Here is a 19104-nt window from a genome sequence, read left to right as displayed (position 1 = left end):
TCGCGGCGGAAGCATTGACTCCTGCCCTGACAAGAAAGCAATTGAAAATAGCTTCTGTCCTTTTGTGTGGACTCCTTATCGATCTCTTGTATTTTACACCCTTAACGGTTTTCGTTCCTTACTTTAGCCATGCTTAATTCTGATTAATTCATTCTTTCTTAATGAAGTTGTGGAGGTAATTTCTGTATCCAGCAGAGGTACTCCGGAAGCCATCGCCTTGGTCCTTAGTCCTTAAAGGCAGTCAGAGTGGACCGCAAGAGGCGGTATCAAAAATGAGGCTCAGAAGAGCTTAGAATAGTTAGAAGCGCGTGTCTGTCTTCCGGCCACGTTGTTGCTGCTAGTTCAACTGCTAGCCAGTAGCAACTAGTAGTTGCTGCTAGCTATTTTACGGCTATTCAGTCGCATTTTTACGTGCCTGCTAGATTTCGCTGGTGATGTTAATTAAGGGCCAAGTCTGTTAGTTAATTCTGCTCAGCTTCGGTTGGTTTTAATTTAGTTAGATTAGTTTTCTTATTTTCTATCTTGACTTCTTAAAGCTCAAGTGGGGGCTTATTGCAAGTCCGAGAATGGGTTGTATTTTCATTTACTTGAGTGGGAATAAAGGGTAAATTCAACACTTCTTTGGACTTGTTATTCATCAGAAATCTGCGATAAGTCCCTACACAGTTCTTAAGAATTTTAGCATTCAAGAAGCACTCATTTAGCTACGATATCACACTCTTGCAGACGAAGGCGTGATGCAATCCCGTCGTTTATAATACGAAATGCCTGAGTTCCACGATCTTCGTATATTTCCTGATAATATGTGAGGATATTGAATGTTTAAAGGCAAAGAGATGTAAAAAACATAAAAAATTGCATTTTAAAATTTTAAAGTATTTTTAATATTTCTGAATTTTTTTTATTTTTCTCTTCAACCATATATTGTAGCGCAAATGATTTGATTTATGAAAATCTGAAATAGCTTTATCGTATGGCAAAATTTCGACAAAACCGTGAGTATTGGTTGACACTAAGAATAAACAGAAGTATTATTACAAATTTCAAAACTTTTAGAGTAGTTTTATTTCCGTAATTATTGTTACATTATTCAGGTATCTATTTACTCTGCATTCCTTTACTATCTATCCCTTAACCTCTTTTTAACACTGCCCCTAAACACTATATAGAGTCCTTGTGAATTTCTTTTCGAATTAGAAAACTGAAGAAAACCTCAATGCGCTCGCCGGAATTTGAACTCCGAAATTCCCGATCACGCGTCGAGTGTGCTCCCATTTGCATCACAAATGCAGAAAGGAGGGAGAAAATAGCTTATATTCTCCCACTTTTAAAGAGCGACTGGAGATTAGCGGACCCAGTAGCCAAATCCTGGTGGTGACGAGTTATCGTCCGCACCCTGTTTAGGTCATGCGCCACTATATACTTGTTGGAATTTTTAAGCAAGGGAATCGAAGAAATCCGCAGTGCTATCGTCGGGATTTGAACTCCGAATCTCTCGAATACGTGCTTGTATTTACAAAACGAAGGGATGCAGAAAGAAGGGAGCAACTACCTTAAAAATATTCAACTTATTAAGACGTAGAGTGGGCTTAATGGAGATGTTGCCGTAGAAATTGATTCTAAAAATGGCTTCGCGAATCAAAATATTCGGAAACCGCTGACTCAAGGCTAAAACATGAAATGACAGTTAAATTGCTAGATGCCATTCGAAAGCAATAAAAATATATCTTATTTTCCTATATTGATTAGTTATAAGTAAGCTACATTTTAATTGCTGGAAACTGTCGTTTCTCTCCCTGGCTGTATCTCGAAGTGTAAATGGTTAGCAAGCGCAGCTAAGGAAACGAGGGTCATGGTTAAAGTTTGGCTATGGAATAATCCATTCATTATTTTTTTGCTTCTTCAAGCCTAATAATATTTACGTAACATTCGCATAGTTACTTTTGAGATTAATTAAACTTATGACTTTGAATTAAATGAAAAATCCAGCGCAGACCATTAATTTATTTTACCTAGTAATATTTCTTATAAATTCATCATTAACTTTATGTTAAATTATTTATTAAAATAAATGTAGAAGAAATTAATGACATGAGAAAAATTATACTTATAATATTATAATTTCTTTCAGACTGCTAAAATTAAAACCAGATGAGTATGAATATGTAGAAAATCAAGGAAGAAATACTAATCCTGACATGGCAAGTATTCGTTTTTAAGTACTTATTAAGGAATGTACTTTTAATAATCCTTCAGGTTTTTGTAATATCAGACACTGTTCATTGATTACAGTAAAATGGAATAGGACGGGTGTTGAGATTGTTTAAGAAAAGAAGATATGATTTGCTGAAAGGCTCTTAATAGCATATTACTCACGTGCCAATGTAGCGCAACAGAGTTTTTTGAGGAACGTTTTTTGAAATCTATCAGTGACAGTGGGATATGAAACAAATACTTCGCAGTTTGAAGAGAAAAGGAAACGAAGTACAGGGCTCGTTTTTCAATCATCTCCTTTACAGTGTTGAGATTTTCAACCGCAAAAACCTGCTGCTTTAATATCCAAACCACCTTTTTAGAAAAGGGAAGTTTTGAAACCTCTCATATTTATTAATCTTTATGTAGCAGTTAAAAAATGGCTAAGTTACATTAAGGGTTAGTAGCACCAAAGTGTTTGATTGTATAATTTATTATTCGATAATGACTTGATAGAAACTAACGGAATAGGGCTATTCGCCGTGGCCGTTCCGTCGTGTCCATTTCGCCGTGTCCATTTTGCCGTGTCCATTTCGCCGTCGGGATGTTTCGCCATCTATAGATAGTTTTCTTTATTTAACTGTATTATATCTTGACGCATTATAGTAAGTTGATTTAGTTTAATAATTGTGTTTACCTATTGTATATTTATGAAATTATGTAAACAAGTCGTGATTGTAGGCATGATCTATATCAGGGATGGGCAAACGATTTCGGTCGCGGGCCCAAAATCGAAAAAAATGTGTTTGGCGAGCCAAGATAAATTTCTCTAAACTTTTAAAAACAATATACAAATATTACAATTTAAATATTGTTGCATGTGTATGGGTACGTAATAGATTGAATGCACAAGTGCAATAAAATGCTATATTCTTTGAAGACTGCTACAGCTTCATTGCATATGAGACACACTGGCTTATCTTTTAAAACTTAAAAAAAAAAAAAAAAAAAAAAAAAATCAGTTTTATTCACGGCAACTGTGAATCAACTTTACGTTTTTTAGTAGCCATTTTGGGATTGAAATATTTTACGAATAACCGAAACAAGTACCAGTTACGCTACACTTTTAATAATTTCACCACTATTCACAATTATGCTATATGTCCGCAATATGTCCATACGCAATCAGTAATATTAGAACTCGCCCCAAAAGAAGACGCCGCTGGTTGGTGCTTAGAATGCGCAGTCTGTCACATAGGAGGTCTAATCCACCTATATTTGATTTTTTCCATATGTCTGCTCCCCGAGAAAGAGATAACGCTTGTTGGTGCCAATCTACAGCTATAACTAACAAATAATTTACCCTTTTAGCACTTTACCGATTGTCTGTGCTTGCTATTTCCGTCGATTTATGCTTTGTAGAACAAAACTAGAGAAAGTAAAAGGATTGAAAAAAGGAAGAAAAAATAATATTTAAACATAGTAGAAAAGGAGTTTGATATATAATATATAAATATACAATTATGCTATATGTCCGCAATATGTCCATACGCAATCAGTAATATTAGAACTCGCCCCAAAAGAAGACGCCGCTGGTTGGTGCTTAAAATGCGCAGTCTGTCACATAGGAGGTCTAATCCACCTATATTTGATTTTTTCCATATGTCTGCTCCCCGAGAAAGAGATAACGCTTGTTGGTGCCAATCTACAGCTATAACTAACAAATAATTTACCCTTTTAGCACTTTACCGATTGTCTGTGCTTGCTATTTCCGTCGATTTATGCTTTGTAGAACAAAACTAGAGAAAGTAAAAGGATTGAAAAAAGGAAGAAAAAATAATATTTAAACATAGTAGAAAAGGAGTTTGATATATAATATATAAATATACAATTATGCTATATGTCCGCAATATGTCCATACGCAATCAGTAATATTAGAACTCGCCCCAAAAGAAGACGCCGCTGGTTGGTGCTTAAAATGCGCAGTCTGTCACATAGGAGGTCTAATCCACCTATATTTGATTTTTTCCATATGTCTGCTCCCCGAGAAAGAGATAACGCTTGTTGGTGCCAATCTACAGCTATAACTAACAAATAATTTACCCTTTTAGCACTTTACCGATTGTCTGTGCTTGCTATTTCCGTCGATTTATGCTTTGTAGAACAAAACTAGAGAAAGTAAAAGGATTGAAAAAAGGAAGAAAAAATAATATTTAAACATAGTAGAAAAGGAGTTTGATATATAATATATAAATATACAATTATGCTATATGTCCGCAATATGTCCATACGCAATCAGTAATATTAGAACTCGCCCCAAAAGAAGACGCCGCTGGTTGGTGCTTAAAATGCGCAGTCTGTCACATAGGAGGTGTAATCCACCTATATTTGATTTTTTCCATATGTCTGCTCCCCGAGAAAGAGATAACGCTTGTTGGTGCCAATCTACAGCTATAACTAACAAATAATTTACCCTTTTAGCACTTTACCGATTGTCTGTGCTTGCTATTCCGTCGATTTATGCTTTGTAGAACAAAACTAGAGAAAGTAAAAGGATTGAAAAAAGGAAGAAAAAATAATATTTAAACATAGTAGAAAAGGAGTTTGATATATAATATAAATATATATTTCTTTTAGTTTGTCTCCCACCGGCAAATTAAAATTCTATCCGCGGGCCGGATAGAACCTTCCAGTGGGCCGGAGTTGGCCCACGAGCCGTAGTTTACTCATCCCTGATCTATATACTACAAATAAGTTGCTTCTAGCCACCTCAATTTATAATGTCATGATCAATTTTTACATGCAAATAACAATGTACTGCTAGACAATAATGTAATTTCTGAAAACCAACTAACACGTAAATATAAGTTACAGCACATAATGAATCGTCAAAATTGAGCTGTTAAAGTTTCAGCACAACTTTACGACAGTACTTAAATGTAAGCTTTGTGAACAATTTTATAGTTCTTAATTAATTCTGATAGTAAACAGATCATGTTCACAGAAAGGATTTGTAACGCGGGAACATCACGTCTGTTTCTAATGCAATATATAATGCCCTGAAACATATTGCCTGTACCCACTACAATAGATAACATCTTAAAATATGCACCTGAACAACTATGTATTTCGCAATGTATATCATGTAATTGAATCCCTTTTATCTGAGCTAATTTAACGCTGAAAGGTAGGAGTACGGTTGATGTTGCCGCAGGTGGCAGAACTTATAGTGCTCATTGGAGTCACAATTTCCATCACGACTCGAGGAAATGATGCCAGAATGTTGTTAGTTTTCTACTTAGTGTGTGGGGCTAATACTTTCTTACTTACGGTAAATGTTAGGTGGCCCCCTCACTTCTACATAACATATTGTATATTTAAGAGATATTTTTCTTTATATGCCTACATTATATCCGGCAATATTATATTATAAAGTTTATTTAATTTAATAATTTTATTTTCCTATTGTATACCTCTGGCTGTCTTAAATTTGAAAAGAAAAAAAAAACCTTTTGCAATTTCTTGCAAGTACTTTGAAGAAATCGCATAAAACAACTTTATAAATTTTTGTCATTTTAAAGAACCAGATAGTTTGTTGGCATTTACAATTTAGCAAATTCCTGCTATTAAAAGCTTTAATAATAATATATACAATGTTTTTGTATACAATTTTATACAAATACATCATTACGCATGACATAGTAAATTTTTGAGAGTGATGTGCTGATAAGTTTCGAAAATAATTTCGTTTTCAATTCAGATTCCATAAAAATGTGAATTTCCTGCTTGCATGAGCGATTTCTCTGAACTACCGATTAAAATTTTAAGAAATTTTGAAGAATCGCGTAAAATTTATACGTGCATAATTTTGAAATCGATAATATATAACTTCTGTTATATCAGAGGTTTATCCCTAGTTCTCTTTGGTACTGACATAATTTTTTTAACTGGGTGTAGTTTCTTTCTATCTCATATTTGTAAAGAACTATGTGCAGTTTCTTTATATTTGATATTTTTAAACAGTTACATATATATTATAAGCAACTTTTATTGCGTATACAAAAAATAAACACAATTATTAAACTAAATAAATTTAATACGAGTATAATACGGGGAGATATGATCCAGTCATGTAAAGAAAAATAGGTCTTGACAGCGTATTGGCCTGACCGTAACATGTCCGGACGGCGAAACGACTACTGTGAAATGGAGACTTCGTAAAGTCCTAGACCCGAAACTAACTGTTATTTGCATCTGTATATCGACGATGAAGGAGATCCTCTGAGGATACTGTGTTTGGCCAGCAGGAATGTAGCTGATTTCCCTTTTTCAAAGATCAGGTCAAATTTGGAACCACTTAAATTAGCCCATTATACGACGAAATATTTTGATTTCTGCAGTCGCTTTAAAATATAAATATAACAAATATCTCAGCTAAATAATTTTGAAGCTTTAAACAGGTTGATAGAGAACAAACAGATCAACAAAAGTAAAATTTACCCTTGTTTGCATAATCACAAGCTGAGCGATAATAAGCTTCTAACATGAAAATATCATTTAAAAGATATACCTTTAAAAGTTTCAATATTTACTTTGCCATCTTTATCCCTTCAAATCTTTTTAATACTTTCCGGGAAATGTTCTAAAACTGCTTACTTGATATGTAACGAAAATCGCCATGACGGATAAATAATTTTCAATGATTGTTTTTTACTGTGACTGCTGATGGTTGTTTGGCACATTGTTTCGTACTGGCGTTGGCAACACGACGAAGTGTGAACCATCTGCCAAGAAACAAACCATTTTCCTTGCTGTTCTTTCCGCCATTTGACGAATATTACCTGGCTAAGCTTCAACCAGAAGTTTTGGCTGAATCCTTTAATCACTTAACCGACTCATGCCCGCGAATGCTGTTGTCCAGATTTGTCACATGGGACATCCTATAGTGAAATTTTATACATAGAAAAACGCATATAGATGATTTTTTGGTTTCGAATTAAACTATCTTCGTTTCTAGAAGGAATTCGTCATAAACATTAAAATATCTTTACTTTTTTTACGAAGTAAAGAAATACTGATATCGCGAAAAAAATAGGATATCATATTTCAATGAAATTATTCACTTTGTCCGCTTTCGAATCCACCTGAACGATGCTTTTGCTTGACATCAGTACTTTCAGAATAAAGGATTCTTTTTCCCAAAATGGGTTGTAAAATGGATTTAAAATGGATTCAGAAGAAATTTTGTTTCATGACGGCTGAACGTACGTACAGCTATTTAACTATACTTATTTTAAAAAATCTGATGTGTACACCACATGACTTTCTTGTATTGGAATATTAAATTATACGCATTTTTTCTTGCATTTCATTTAAACTTATTGGATTGAATTAAATCTACTTCGCCGACAGCGCATAAACCACAATAGAATAAATGCATTCTTTAAAATTCACTCTAGTATTTGTTTACCATAGCGACATTCTGGCGCTAGATTCACTTAACAGTATTAATAATTATATAACAGTTAACTTATATAATAATTATATAACGGAAACTAAGTTAACTGTTATATAATCCAATAATTATATAACAGTTAACGTATATATTTCGTTCATATTATAACTCATAATGCACAAAATTTATATCATTTAAAGAATAGAATTATCTAATCATTGCCACATGTTATATTCAAATACTATAATAAAGCTACAATGATGTATAAAAGAAATTTAGCAAACAAAACAAAAAAGAAGCAGTTTTTCACAGACGATTGAGCATTTCTCATTTAATTAATTCAGTTCTCACTTCGCGATAAGGCAAAAATACGTAAAAACTCAAAATATCTATATTAAAAATTACGAAGTAAATTTCAAACACTTATTTCCTAGAAAAAAATTCCAGAAAGAATTAAGCATGATTTAATTGGCAATAATAAATGAATGCGTTATCTTTGTTGTTGCGAAGCTAAGTTTCTCTAGATTGGCAACAAATCCACTAGTCTCCTGTTTCAAACGTAAACATCAATGCCCGCCATTATAAACAGGCTTAGCGGCAATTAAACAACTTTAAAATTGCTGATCATTCTAAAACTGTTGCACACAGATTTACTAAAGGCATAAAATCTAACCGGAAGATACAAACAACATAATTTAATCATTTTTAAAGCAAAAAATGTACAATTTACAAACATATAAGAGTAAAGAAACTGAGATTACTGAGCAGGGTAACAGAGTGCATATATATATATATAAATGTATTTATATACGTTTGGTGCGGCCGATTGCAACCAAAATACGAGGTGCACATCTACATGTTATAGCATTCCTATATACAAAATTTCAACGTTCTGAGGCTACTCATTTTTGAGTTATGCGAGATACGTACGTATGCACGTACAGACGCCACGAAAAATTCTCTTCAAAATTCATTTTAAAGCAGTTTTATAATTTTTTTTTTTTGAAGCAAAAGAGTATTTTATTCTGTCCTCACGTACAGATATCACGCAAAACCATCGTTAAATTGCATTCGATAGCAGTCAAAATGGATATTTTCGTTGAAATATGCTGCCTGAAATGTTTCGCGAGTACAATACTTCCTTTTTACTTCGTACAAGGAAGTAAAAAAGTAAAAGAACCTTTCCAGTTTTATGAATTTGATTTAGATTCAGAATGATATATAATAATAAAGATATAAATCAATGTGTGTAATTATTTCTTTCCTCTAAAAGCGAGTAGGCGATCATCAGCGGGTAGAAAGAGGTGAAGACATCGAACTTCGACTTAGTGGCAGACGTGTCGATGGATCCATAGCAAGAGGCCTGTACAGCGAGGAGTTCCACGGAAGTTTTGATGGCAAAAACCGGATGACACGTGACATGTTTCAGACTTCTAAAGACAAAGAAGAAGAGGAAGACCGTATTCACCGAACTCCTGTAGAAAAGCGAGATAGATCAGAAGTTTTTCAGACGAGGGATGAAAGACCTCATCGTTCATTTTTCAAATCTTCGGAATCTCAACCTAAAGAAAAAAGAAGAGTCACATCAGCACTTTACAGAAATAGAGCGTTTGAAGAAGAATAATTGTTCTAGAACTAAAATGTTTTAACACAGTTCTGATCACTCTAGACTATTAACTTCTAACAATATTGTAAATTACTTTCAGTAAAATATTCAGGGAAATATAAATAACACAAAAGATCTTGTTTTTTTTGAAGAATACATTTAACATTTCATAATACTTTTCTTTCAAATACCTACAACCAATTAAAAATATTTGTAAATTCATTAAATTTTAAAGGCACGTATTGTTAAAAATGAAAACGGCAGTGTGAGAGCACAAGTTAATGAGAGTTACGAAACTTTAAATTCGTACCGTTGAAACTTTAGAGTTCTTTTCATTGTTTCACTGTGTTTTTATGTAGAGTATTTGGATTTATATTAATAAATGCTATCAAGTTTTTTATTTTAATGCGTATATTGTGTACATCATCTAGCTTATAACCATTTTAGAAAACTGTATATATATATAACAATAAAAATTATCCTTTTCTCAGTTGACTTCAAAAGAAATTTCGTTGATAACTGTCGCTTAACAGAACACCTTAACTAGAAATTTAAAAATTTAATAAAATTTATTATCTCACGTCTTTTCTTAATATTGTTATGAAAGAAATCACCAGTTGAAATAAATTACAAACCACTCTATGTTAAGCAAGTATGAAGGAAATAGAAATCGTAGTTAATTTAAATTAAATATGCTTCCTGAAAAAATTAAAAAAGACACAAAGAAATGGAATGAAACGTACTGCAGAAAATATTGAACACAATAAACAATCTCTCAAAGAATTTTCAAGCAATTTATTTTGGTTGAAAATAAAGGTAGGAAATATATGTAAAATAAATTTAGTTCGTTACATAAATTAAATCATTATTATTAGGTTGCGTAAATTAAATCACTAAAAGAGAAGATTATATTTCAAAACAGAAAATAATGATGTTTTACAGTTTTCGTATATGTGCATTCTTATAGACTAAACATAAAATTTCAAAAATTAGGCTTGAATATTTTTTACGACTGAGCAATAGACTTTTAATGAATGATTAGCAATTAAACTTCAAATGCTCATAATGATATGAAACTAAATTACGTGCTATTGCTGGTAAGAGAAACTCCCATATATCATAATATCGACTGCTATATTTTTGGTTAGCCCACTCACACTATCCATTCTTTTTGTATTCTTTTTTCAGGAGGCAGTTTCATTTTAGAATGGTTTATGATAATAGTTTTAACTTTTTCCTCATTTCGCAATAAACAAGCACAGTAACTTTTAGACGGGTTCCGAAAGGTCCACATTACCGTTAATCTGTTCTCAGAGAAATTAAATTTCGTGCTACGGATAAACGGATATTGACTGTATTATTATTTTCCTATTTATAAAAATATGTATGATTGATTTGTTAATTACTGCTTCCTGCGCTGTAAATAGAGGATCTTAATTAACGTGTCATGTCCTGTCAGAGCTTTCAGAAGCCTTTTTATGTTTTCTTTCTCCTCTTATCTATAGCACGAAATTTAATTTCTCTGAGTAACAAATCACGAATGAAAGGTTTAGCGGAGTTAATTGAGACTACCCAAGATTCCTAGAAAAGAAGCAAATTTCCCTTTTCCTTAAACAAAAATGCATATTTCTCAAAATTGCTTTTAAAAATTTTTGGATTAAAAAAAAAAAAAAAAAAAAAAAAAAAAAAATTGTGCATTTGTACTCAAAAGATATTACAATATTTTTTCAAGTCTGATGGCACTTATCCTTCTCCGATTTAAACACTACTGAGAAAGGTGTGAACCATAAAATAGATATCGTGTTAAATTCAAAAATGTTTTTTAATTACTGATTCAAATTAATATATAAAATTTTCAAAATTACAAATATTATAGTTTTTCCAAATCTAATTTTATTAACTGGAATTAACTTTCAATCCACCGCCCAATCGGGATATTGATTAGTGACGCCGACTGCCGTATCCAAGGTTACGGAGAAGGAATGAATGTTTGTAAATGTATAGTGTCTGTGTGGCATATGAACACTCTTAAAGATGTTGCTAGCCGAAAGTCCTCCCGAGAGGATGTGGTTGGGGAAGAGAGGTGAAAGACATTTGAACTCACTCTCCGAGGTTCTCTCCCTGAAAACTGGGGTTGGAATTGGGCAAAATCGTACTATACCCAAAGCTTTTGTCAAGGTAGTAAGGCGTAATCTTGTAGTCCTTGCCACGATAAAGTTTATGGACCTGATCTGATGTTACTGCCTATCAGGTGGGATAAGCCACAACAATAATAACAACAAATTTTAACTCATTTCAATTCTTTAATAATTAAAAAAATCTAGTCAAGGCCGACCAGTCAGTATAGTGGCCAGGGAAGATGACTGCGATGCCGAAGGGCCTGGGTTCGAATTCCGGAGAAGGCATGGTTATAACTATCCGTCTCTTCATAGGAAAGGCGATGGTGGCCCACCTATTAGGTGCCCCCATAATAAAGAGTCTACCACATCCGGCCTTGTATAGATTAATGGACTGGGTTACGTTTGTAATTGTTCACAAGCTGCCATTGGGGGGGGGGCAAATCTAGTCAATTATTAAATAAAATAACTGTTAGATATATTTCAGGGTTGTAGTCATTAATTTTATTTTTTCAGAATGGAAATTATTTTCTATGTTGGGTGATTGAAATCAAGGAAGAAGCAATTACTTCACATATTTAAAGAAATACAGTAATAACAAAAGCATTTACATATTGCATATTATTGTCTTTTTTTTACAAGAGCATTTTCTTGCACCATCAAAACATATTGTTAAGAGCTTTATGTGTTTATATTGTTTACCAGTGGTTACTGTTCAAATTTGCGAATGAAGTAATTTTCAATCCAATTTTTGTTTTTCGAAAATGTTCTCCTTTAACGAGTAACTGTATACGTGTTTACATCAGTATGTAGTTTTTACATTTCTGAAAGGTGAGTTTAATGAAAAGGTTACATTACTGGGATCGCGTTTCCGAAGATCAGCGGTTGTTAGTTGTGGGGAAGGTTTTGACACTTAATATTGTCATAATTAAGATTGAAAATTCTGTGAGCATCTTTTAACGCTTATACATAGAAATCTGTCTCAAGGTATTCCTTTGATTTTTCAAGTTTGATGTTTCATTATATACAGATAATTTATTGTCAAAATGGAATTCTTCGTTTTAAAATCACAATATTAATATTATAACACCGAGGATCAATGTTCCTCTATTTCTGCCGAGATAAATTATATCGGAATAAGAAATAATAGAAGAAAATAAAATAAAGGAAATAGAGAAACAAATATAATTGGTAAAATAAGAAAGAAAATGGAATTTTCAGCAACTGAAACATTATTTGACTGAAAAGCAAAGGAAAATTTGGCCTAGTGAAAGGAAATCACATACATTAAAACTTTACGTTTTGCACCGTTGACGTCTTTCGTCATGTTTAGAAAACGTTTCATTATAAATATTTTATTTACAAACATATGTCTTTTTAGGTAGATGATAGAAATGGATAGGTTTTACATTGCATGTTTAAGTTGCAATAGTTTAAGTTTGTCTATTCTTTCACATGTTTATTTTGTAGGGTATTCACTCGCTACTGATAAAACATGAAATTTTTAACTCTAAATATTCTATAAAATGATTTTTATCGCTGTCTGTATTAAGTGTAAACAAGTGCAGAGATAAACTAAAATTTTAGCAATCTGCTTAGGTATAAGTAGTGCATTTTCTCTAAAAACGTTATCAGGACAACTATTTGTTCTAATTGCTTTTGCAAACATATTGGAGCCCTGAGTAAGTACAAGGAGTTTACTTTAAATTATGTTCGTGCAAGTGTAGAAGATACGACACAAGTGGTAAGGGTTTAACTACCTTTTATTTTTCACAGTTTAAAGCTGTTATCGTACCTCGAGATGCAAAGACCAGGACTTATGGTCTGAAACGTAATATAAGAACTGCAAACTAACTAAATTAAATAAAAACTAAACTCAAATGCTTTACAAGGACTTGTAACGCAAAGACTGGCCTTTTAATTTTCACGTATGTAGTACGCAGAATGCGGGAAAACTACAATACGTCTCCAGTATCAAGAGGACTCAATTCTGACTTTAAAGGCGGGCAGCAAATTACTGAACAGCGTTGCCTAAGATAAGGTAGCGAGAAGTCTCTCTCTAACTCCTTCTTGGCTAAAAGCCACAACTTAAAAATGTGCAAGCTCAATTTGTGTAATCAAAATTAACCTCGTTTATTCTGGCCGGAAGTGGAATGTAAGAGAGGACTGGAAAGTTTTAAAATAAAATAAACATTAGTAAAACTTACAATCGTTGCAAAGTGTTTAAAACGATTCTCAGTTCGACTTAAAAACATCACTGTATAGTTAAATCGAAAAACAAAATAAAATCACTGGACAAAATATTTTATCAAGAGCATGCATCCACATTGCACAGTTGAAAATCATTATGAGGTTGTATTCACTAACATTTTCTCGATTCTTCTCCCTGTTTTTGATGACCGTCGCCAAATGTTATCCTTCCAAAAGCCAGGAATTCACATACGAGGAGCTACTGATTTTATAATCAACTAATTTACAAGCAAATTACTTATTAAATTTACTCTAGCATTTAAATGCTATGAAGCTCTTGCTCTAGAGAGGCACTATTAAATTAATCTCTGAGTAGCCACGTTCATACTCCTTTGTTGCAAATGAAAAGCTATGGATTGCGTTAGAAACAGACATGGGAGATGATGGCGTTTTCCTTTCTGAAAGTTACTCTCAAACACACCTTAATATTTCTTTATCAAGAAATCCAAATTAATATCATAAGTCCATAACATCTGTTTTACCAAGGGATAAAGGAAGATTACCTGACCAGTTTTGCAATCCACTGCCTTTTCTCATTGTGTAATTTTAGCATTTGCTCTTCTTAAGAGTTCGATCTTCTTCTAGCTTTCAGAAATATTCTGGATAGGTACGGTTTTGCTATAAATATATAGGTCCATTTTCAAGTGAAACACTTTAAAAAACCCAAACTGTTTTTTCTGCTTTTAAGGCTTCCAAGTAATATAGTCCAATATTTGTCTTGCAAACAATTTAATTTGTCTGATTAATTTTCTGTAAGCATAATTGTAATATCATGTGCTTGTGTAATGCACAAATACCATCATTAAAACAATATCTAAAATGAAATCCATATTAGTGACATTCTGTAACACTCCATCATACATATATGTTTTAGTTTTGCATCTATCTCCATCTGCTTGAGTTATAAAGTAGTGTAATAATATATACCACAATAAGCCAGAAATACTGGATAACGTGCAGGATCAAAATGTGTGATCTAGAAGGAAATGTGAAATCAAAGTACTTACCCCCAAGGTATGACAACTGTATGTTACCAAATCAGTTAAATTTTATTCTTCATCTTTGATATTGAAATAAGCATTAATATAAATAAAATTATCAACCAGACAGACGAATAAATTTAAACATCAAGCACGAGTGATGCGCATCACCAGAATCAACGTTGCACTCAGAATAAAGTTAATCTTTCTCCATCAGCTCGAAACAAAGTGATAGTGTAAGAGGAACAATCAAATTTTGATGGCAGTCATTAAGTTTACTTGATAACCCGCAGTATTTCTGCTTTTTCTTCTTTAGATCAGGAAGTTTCAGATTTCACAAACACGTGCTGCGAAGATTTCTCAAAAGGAGGAAGAAGCCGAACAAAAATTATTTTCTGCAACAATGTACAGGAAACAGGAGTAATTATTTTCTTTAATCTTCATGTGAAAATTTCACTAAAAAGGATTTTCATGTATAGTAGACAGCATCGAAGGAAGCGCAAAAAAAAGGCAGGAAAATGGCACATCGCATCGGCCAGGGAGAGGATAGACTGAAGCCCGTCCTCCCCTCTCAAACGCCAGCAGCAGAAGAGAAAGAAACCGGTTGTTGTAATCTTTTTCAGGTTGTCCTTTAGCGGTTGCGGTTAGCACCCTTGAAGCTGAATAATGTGGAGGCTTGCCTGCATAAGTAGTTTATTTAAGAGTACAGCATTTATTGTGGAAGCAAAGAAGAGAGTTTTAAAACAAACAACTAATATTTGACCTAAAAGCTGTTGCGAATAGCATGAGCAGTATATTTCTCAGCAAATGTTCATAGCTGCAGCAAATGTTCGACTGTTAATGCCATTAGTAGTCGTAATTTGTTGCCAGATGTATAAATGCACAAGAAAAACACATAAATCTGTGTCACCTCTGTCGCGTACAAGGAATTAAAAAGTAATCATAATCAATTTGAAGATAGATAAAATATATGCTTGATTCCACAATAATTACTCCAATAGTATAAACATTGCTTCAAAGATTACGTTGAAACATTTGTTTTACGTTCTCACTCCACCAGAATAACAGCTAAATCATGTCAGCTTTGCTACAATACCCACGCAGAACAAACCGGAGATACGTCACAGAAGGAAATTTAAATTGTACCTTCTAGTAAAGTTTTAGTTATATGGCAAATTACAAGAGTTCTGCTTGTTAGTAAAGAGTGTAAAGAGTAATTCAAAGAAATATGCAGAAATCTTAAATAGCATTCGAATAAAAAAAGGGTTAAGACAAGGATTCATAGTCAGACGTGTGCAGTCTGGAGATCAATCGCGTAATAATGCGAAATTAAACTGATAGAATATATGCTTGAAAAACATAAAACATCCAAAAAATTAGTATAAGATAATAAAATCTAAAAGTAAAGGAAGATTCCTTAGCCAATCATAAAAATATTATACTCGCACTGGAGGAGACATTTCATCAACAAATCATTAAACGTTATGAATTATATGCAAATAGAAGTAAATGTTCATTAAGAACTGCAGTATTCATTTGCTAGCAATTGAAAATAAAATAAACGCATGAAGAACTCTATTACGTCTGAATGCAACTGCCAAAAGCATCATTATTAGAATTCATTGCAGTGTTAACAAGGTGACACAATGTGCAAGCTTTTAGATGCAGTTGGTGGGCAAAATAATTGTGCGGGAAAAGAATAAATTTCTCGTAATAAAAAGACAATTTAAAGCATTATTGAACGATGAAAATTGCAAGAAATAATTACATTGATATAAAGAGAATACAGCCTACACATAAAATAAAATAACAATAAAAATTTTTAAAAATAAAAAAAATTAAAATAAAATAAATTAAAAATATACAAAAAATCTGAAAGCTTTCAGACTTTATATTACGCTCGAAGGGACGTTTTTGTTAACGTTTTGTGTGTTAATTTTATTTATTAAACATAATGTTCTTCGCACTTGTGGAGATAAAAAAATGTTTTTCTTTCGTTCAGTGTTGCGATTGCTCGTTTTGAAATCGTTGAGTTTGTTAATCGAAAATTCGTTAAAGTTTTACAATATCTGAAATAGATAATAAAGCAAATTCCATATTCCAAATTTAGGCTTCCAGATGCTCATATTTAGGTGGAAACTTGCGTTATTCAAAATTTCATGGCTATAGGTACCGTCGTTTCATCACAGTGCGAGAAACATACACATTTATGCAGATTCTTCGTTATTTAATTTCTTTAAATGTAACACAGGCCTGTAATATTGTGTGGCAACAGTTTGAAAAGTGAACCGACATTTAAAATTTTGAAAGCAAAATGCCAAAACGAAATTAACAGCTCTTCTGCGCTAACACTCTTTGGGGTAAAAAAAAAGAAGGGGGAAAACAAAAACACTGACAATTTTGCTACACTAAGAATTACATTCTTCAATAAACTCCCGAGGTGGCCACATGAGTCTCCAGGGAGTTGCTGCTACTAAATAAAGGAGGGCGCGGGACATATGCCTGGTTACCTCTGTTAAACACCAGGCGTCCCCGTCCTCCATCACCTGTCACCTGCAATAAGAATTCACAAAATGCAGTATTAGATACGAACTTGTCAAAATCAGCATTTTCCCTTCCACTGGTCTTTAAATTCCAACTCGAGACTTTGTTCTACGCTTCTACGCGAAAGCAACAAAAGTAATAGCATAAGATATTCTAAATGCAATAGTTCATAATATAAAAAATGACACAGGCATACTCAGAGTACATATCCTCGGCGTTAGTCACTGACGAAGATACACAAATATCGCACAGCGAAATTAACTTTAATAATACATAAGTTAAATAATGAAGGACTCAATAATCCAATTGATAACGCATAATCAAAGTAATGTACAAAGTCTGCACATCCTCTTTCAGAAAATTCTACAGCGACTGACTATAGCTTCCTACTATTTTAGATTGCCTGGAATCTGTAAAACTATGTTTTTAGGAAATTAGAACAGGTGCTTCTAATACCAGAGTGTATCGTCTTGTAAATTCCCTACCATCAATACGCAAATTACTTCAGAAGATTATTATAACAAAAATAAAATATCACATTCACCAGACGAAAATTATTAGTTCGAAACAACCGCTTCCAGCCCAGATACTGTAGCACAGGTTTCCCAACCTTTTTGGACTTAAGTGAACATTCTAGAATATATGTCGGACGGCGGGTACCATTTACGTTTTCAAAGTGAATTTATAATTGGATAGAGTAATGCAGATAAAAAAAGATCGGACGCATTTCGCTTTGTGCCGGTATCTCTGTTGGACGCAAGTTCTATTTCATTAAAAATGAGAAAAATTTCACATAGAATTTTATTGAAAATTAAAACATTTTTATTGTGATCGCACAACAGCTGGCACACATTAAAAGTTTGGCGGGCACCCACGGACTTAGAGTTGGGAACTCCTGCTGTAGCATAATTAGAAATATGTAGATCAAGTGTTCGATAGGGAACAGGATTCAACAAATAGTAAGCAATTGCTAGAATCAGCACATTGTTATTTTATGAATCAAACGACACCAAAACTGAAAAGGAAACAAACAAACACATATACTTATAAGAAGTACCACAAAGGATTCAAAAACATAAAATAACGATGTAGTAACGCTACATATCATAGGTAAAAGATCGTTTCATTTCAACATACAAACAAAAGGCAGCTGTAGCATAGAAGAAGGAATGGGATGTTATCACGTAATTATGATAACAATAAATTAATTGCTACTTTGCAAATCTATGATACAAATAAACTCAATAAGCTGTACTTTTAGATAATTAAGCACAAGGTAATTCCTCGACCGAATTGTGCCATCAAAACGCAAGTGCCCAAAAAATGCGATTTATTATATCTTGCAAATCTACTAAAGCAATAATGCGAAAGAATATATTGTTCCTTGAAAAAACGATTAGTTACAGAAATTTGAATTCAAAGGGCAATTAAGTGATGATTTCAGGATAAAGCACTGGTTTCTTGTTTGCTCTCAACTGTCAGATATAACAGTTGAGAGCAAACAAGAACGAACATACATTATTGAAAATTTGATGGCTATAGGTATCGTCGTTTTATCACAGTCCGAGAAACATACACATTTATGCAGATTCTTCGTTATTTAATTTCTTTAAATATAACACAGGGCTGTAATATTATGTGGCAACAGTTTGAAAAGTGAACCGACATTTAAAATTTTGAACGCAAAATGCCAAAACGAAATTAATAGCTCTTTTGAGCTTTAACACTCTTTGGGGTAAAAAAAAAGAAGGGGAAAAACTAAAACACTGAGTGTGCTGCAATAAGAATTCAGATAATGCAGTATTAGATAAAAACTTTCAAAAATCAACATTTTTCCTCCCACTGGTATTTAAGTTGTTACTCGAAACTTTGTTCTACTACACGAAAAAAACAAAAGTAATAGCATAAAGTGCTCTAAATGCAATAGTTCATAAAGATACATAAAAAATGACACAGGCA

At 32.9% G+C, this 19104-nt stretch overlaps 1 protein-coding gene across 5 annotated transcripts in view; it reads left to right on the top strand.

Moving 5' to 3' along the window:
• LOC118199321 (uncharacterized) overlaps positions 1-9749 on the top strand; it is a 54987-nt gene extending 45238 nt beyond the window's left edge. For all 5 annotated transcript variants that reach the window (XM_085827163.1, XM_085827159.1, XM_085827161.1 and 2 more), the window contains 2 exons: positions 2132-2201; positions 8922-9749. In XM_085827163.1, the coding sequence (XP_085683289.1) occupies positions 2132-2201; positions 8922-9272 (421 nt within the window). In that variant the 3' untranslated portion in view covers positions 9273-9749. The remainder of the gene's footprint in view (positions 1-2131; positions 2202-8921) is intronic.
• The last annotated feature ends 9355 nt before the right edge of the window (positions 9750-19104 follow it).

Source organism: Stegodyphus dumicola, chromosome 11 (genome assembly GCF_044657685.1).
Source record: "Stegodyphus dumicola isolate Sdum_Otavi_A_Nest chromosome 11, ASM4465768v1".
In the NCBI taxonomy this organism is placed as follows: domain Eukaryota; kingdom Metazoa; phylum Arthropoda; class Arachnida; order Araneae; family Eresidae; genus Stegodyphus; species Stegodyphus dumicola.
This window is presented reverse-complemented; position numbering and strand designations above follow the sequence as displayed.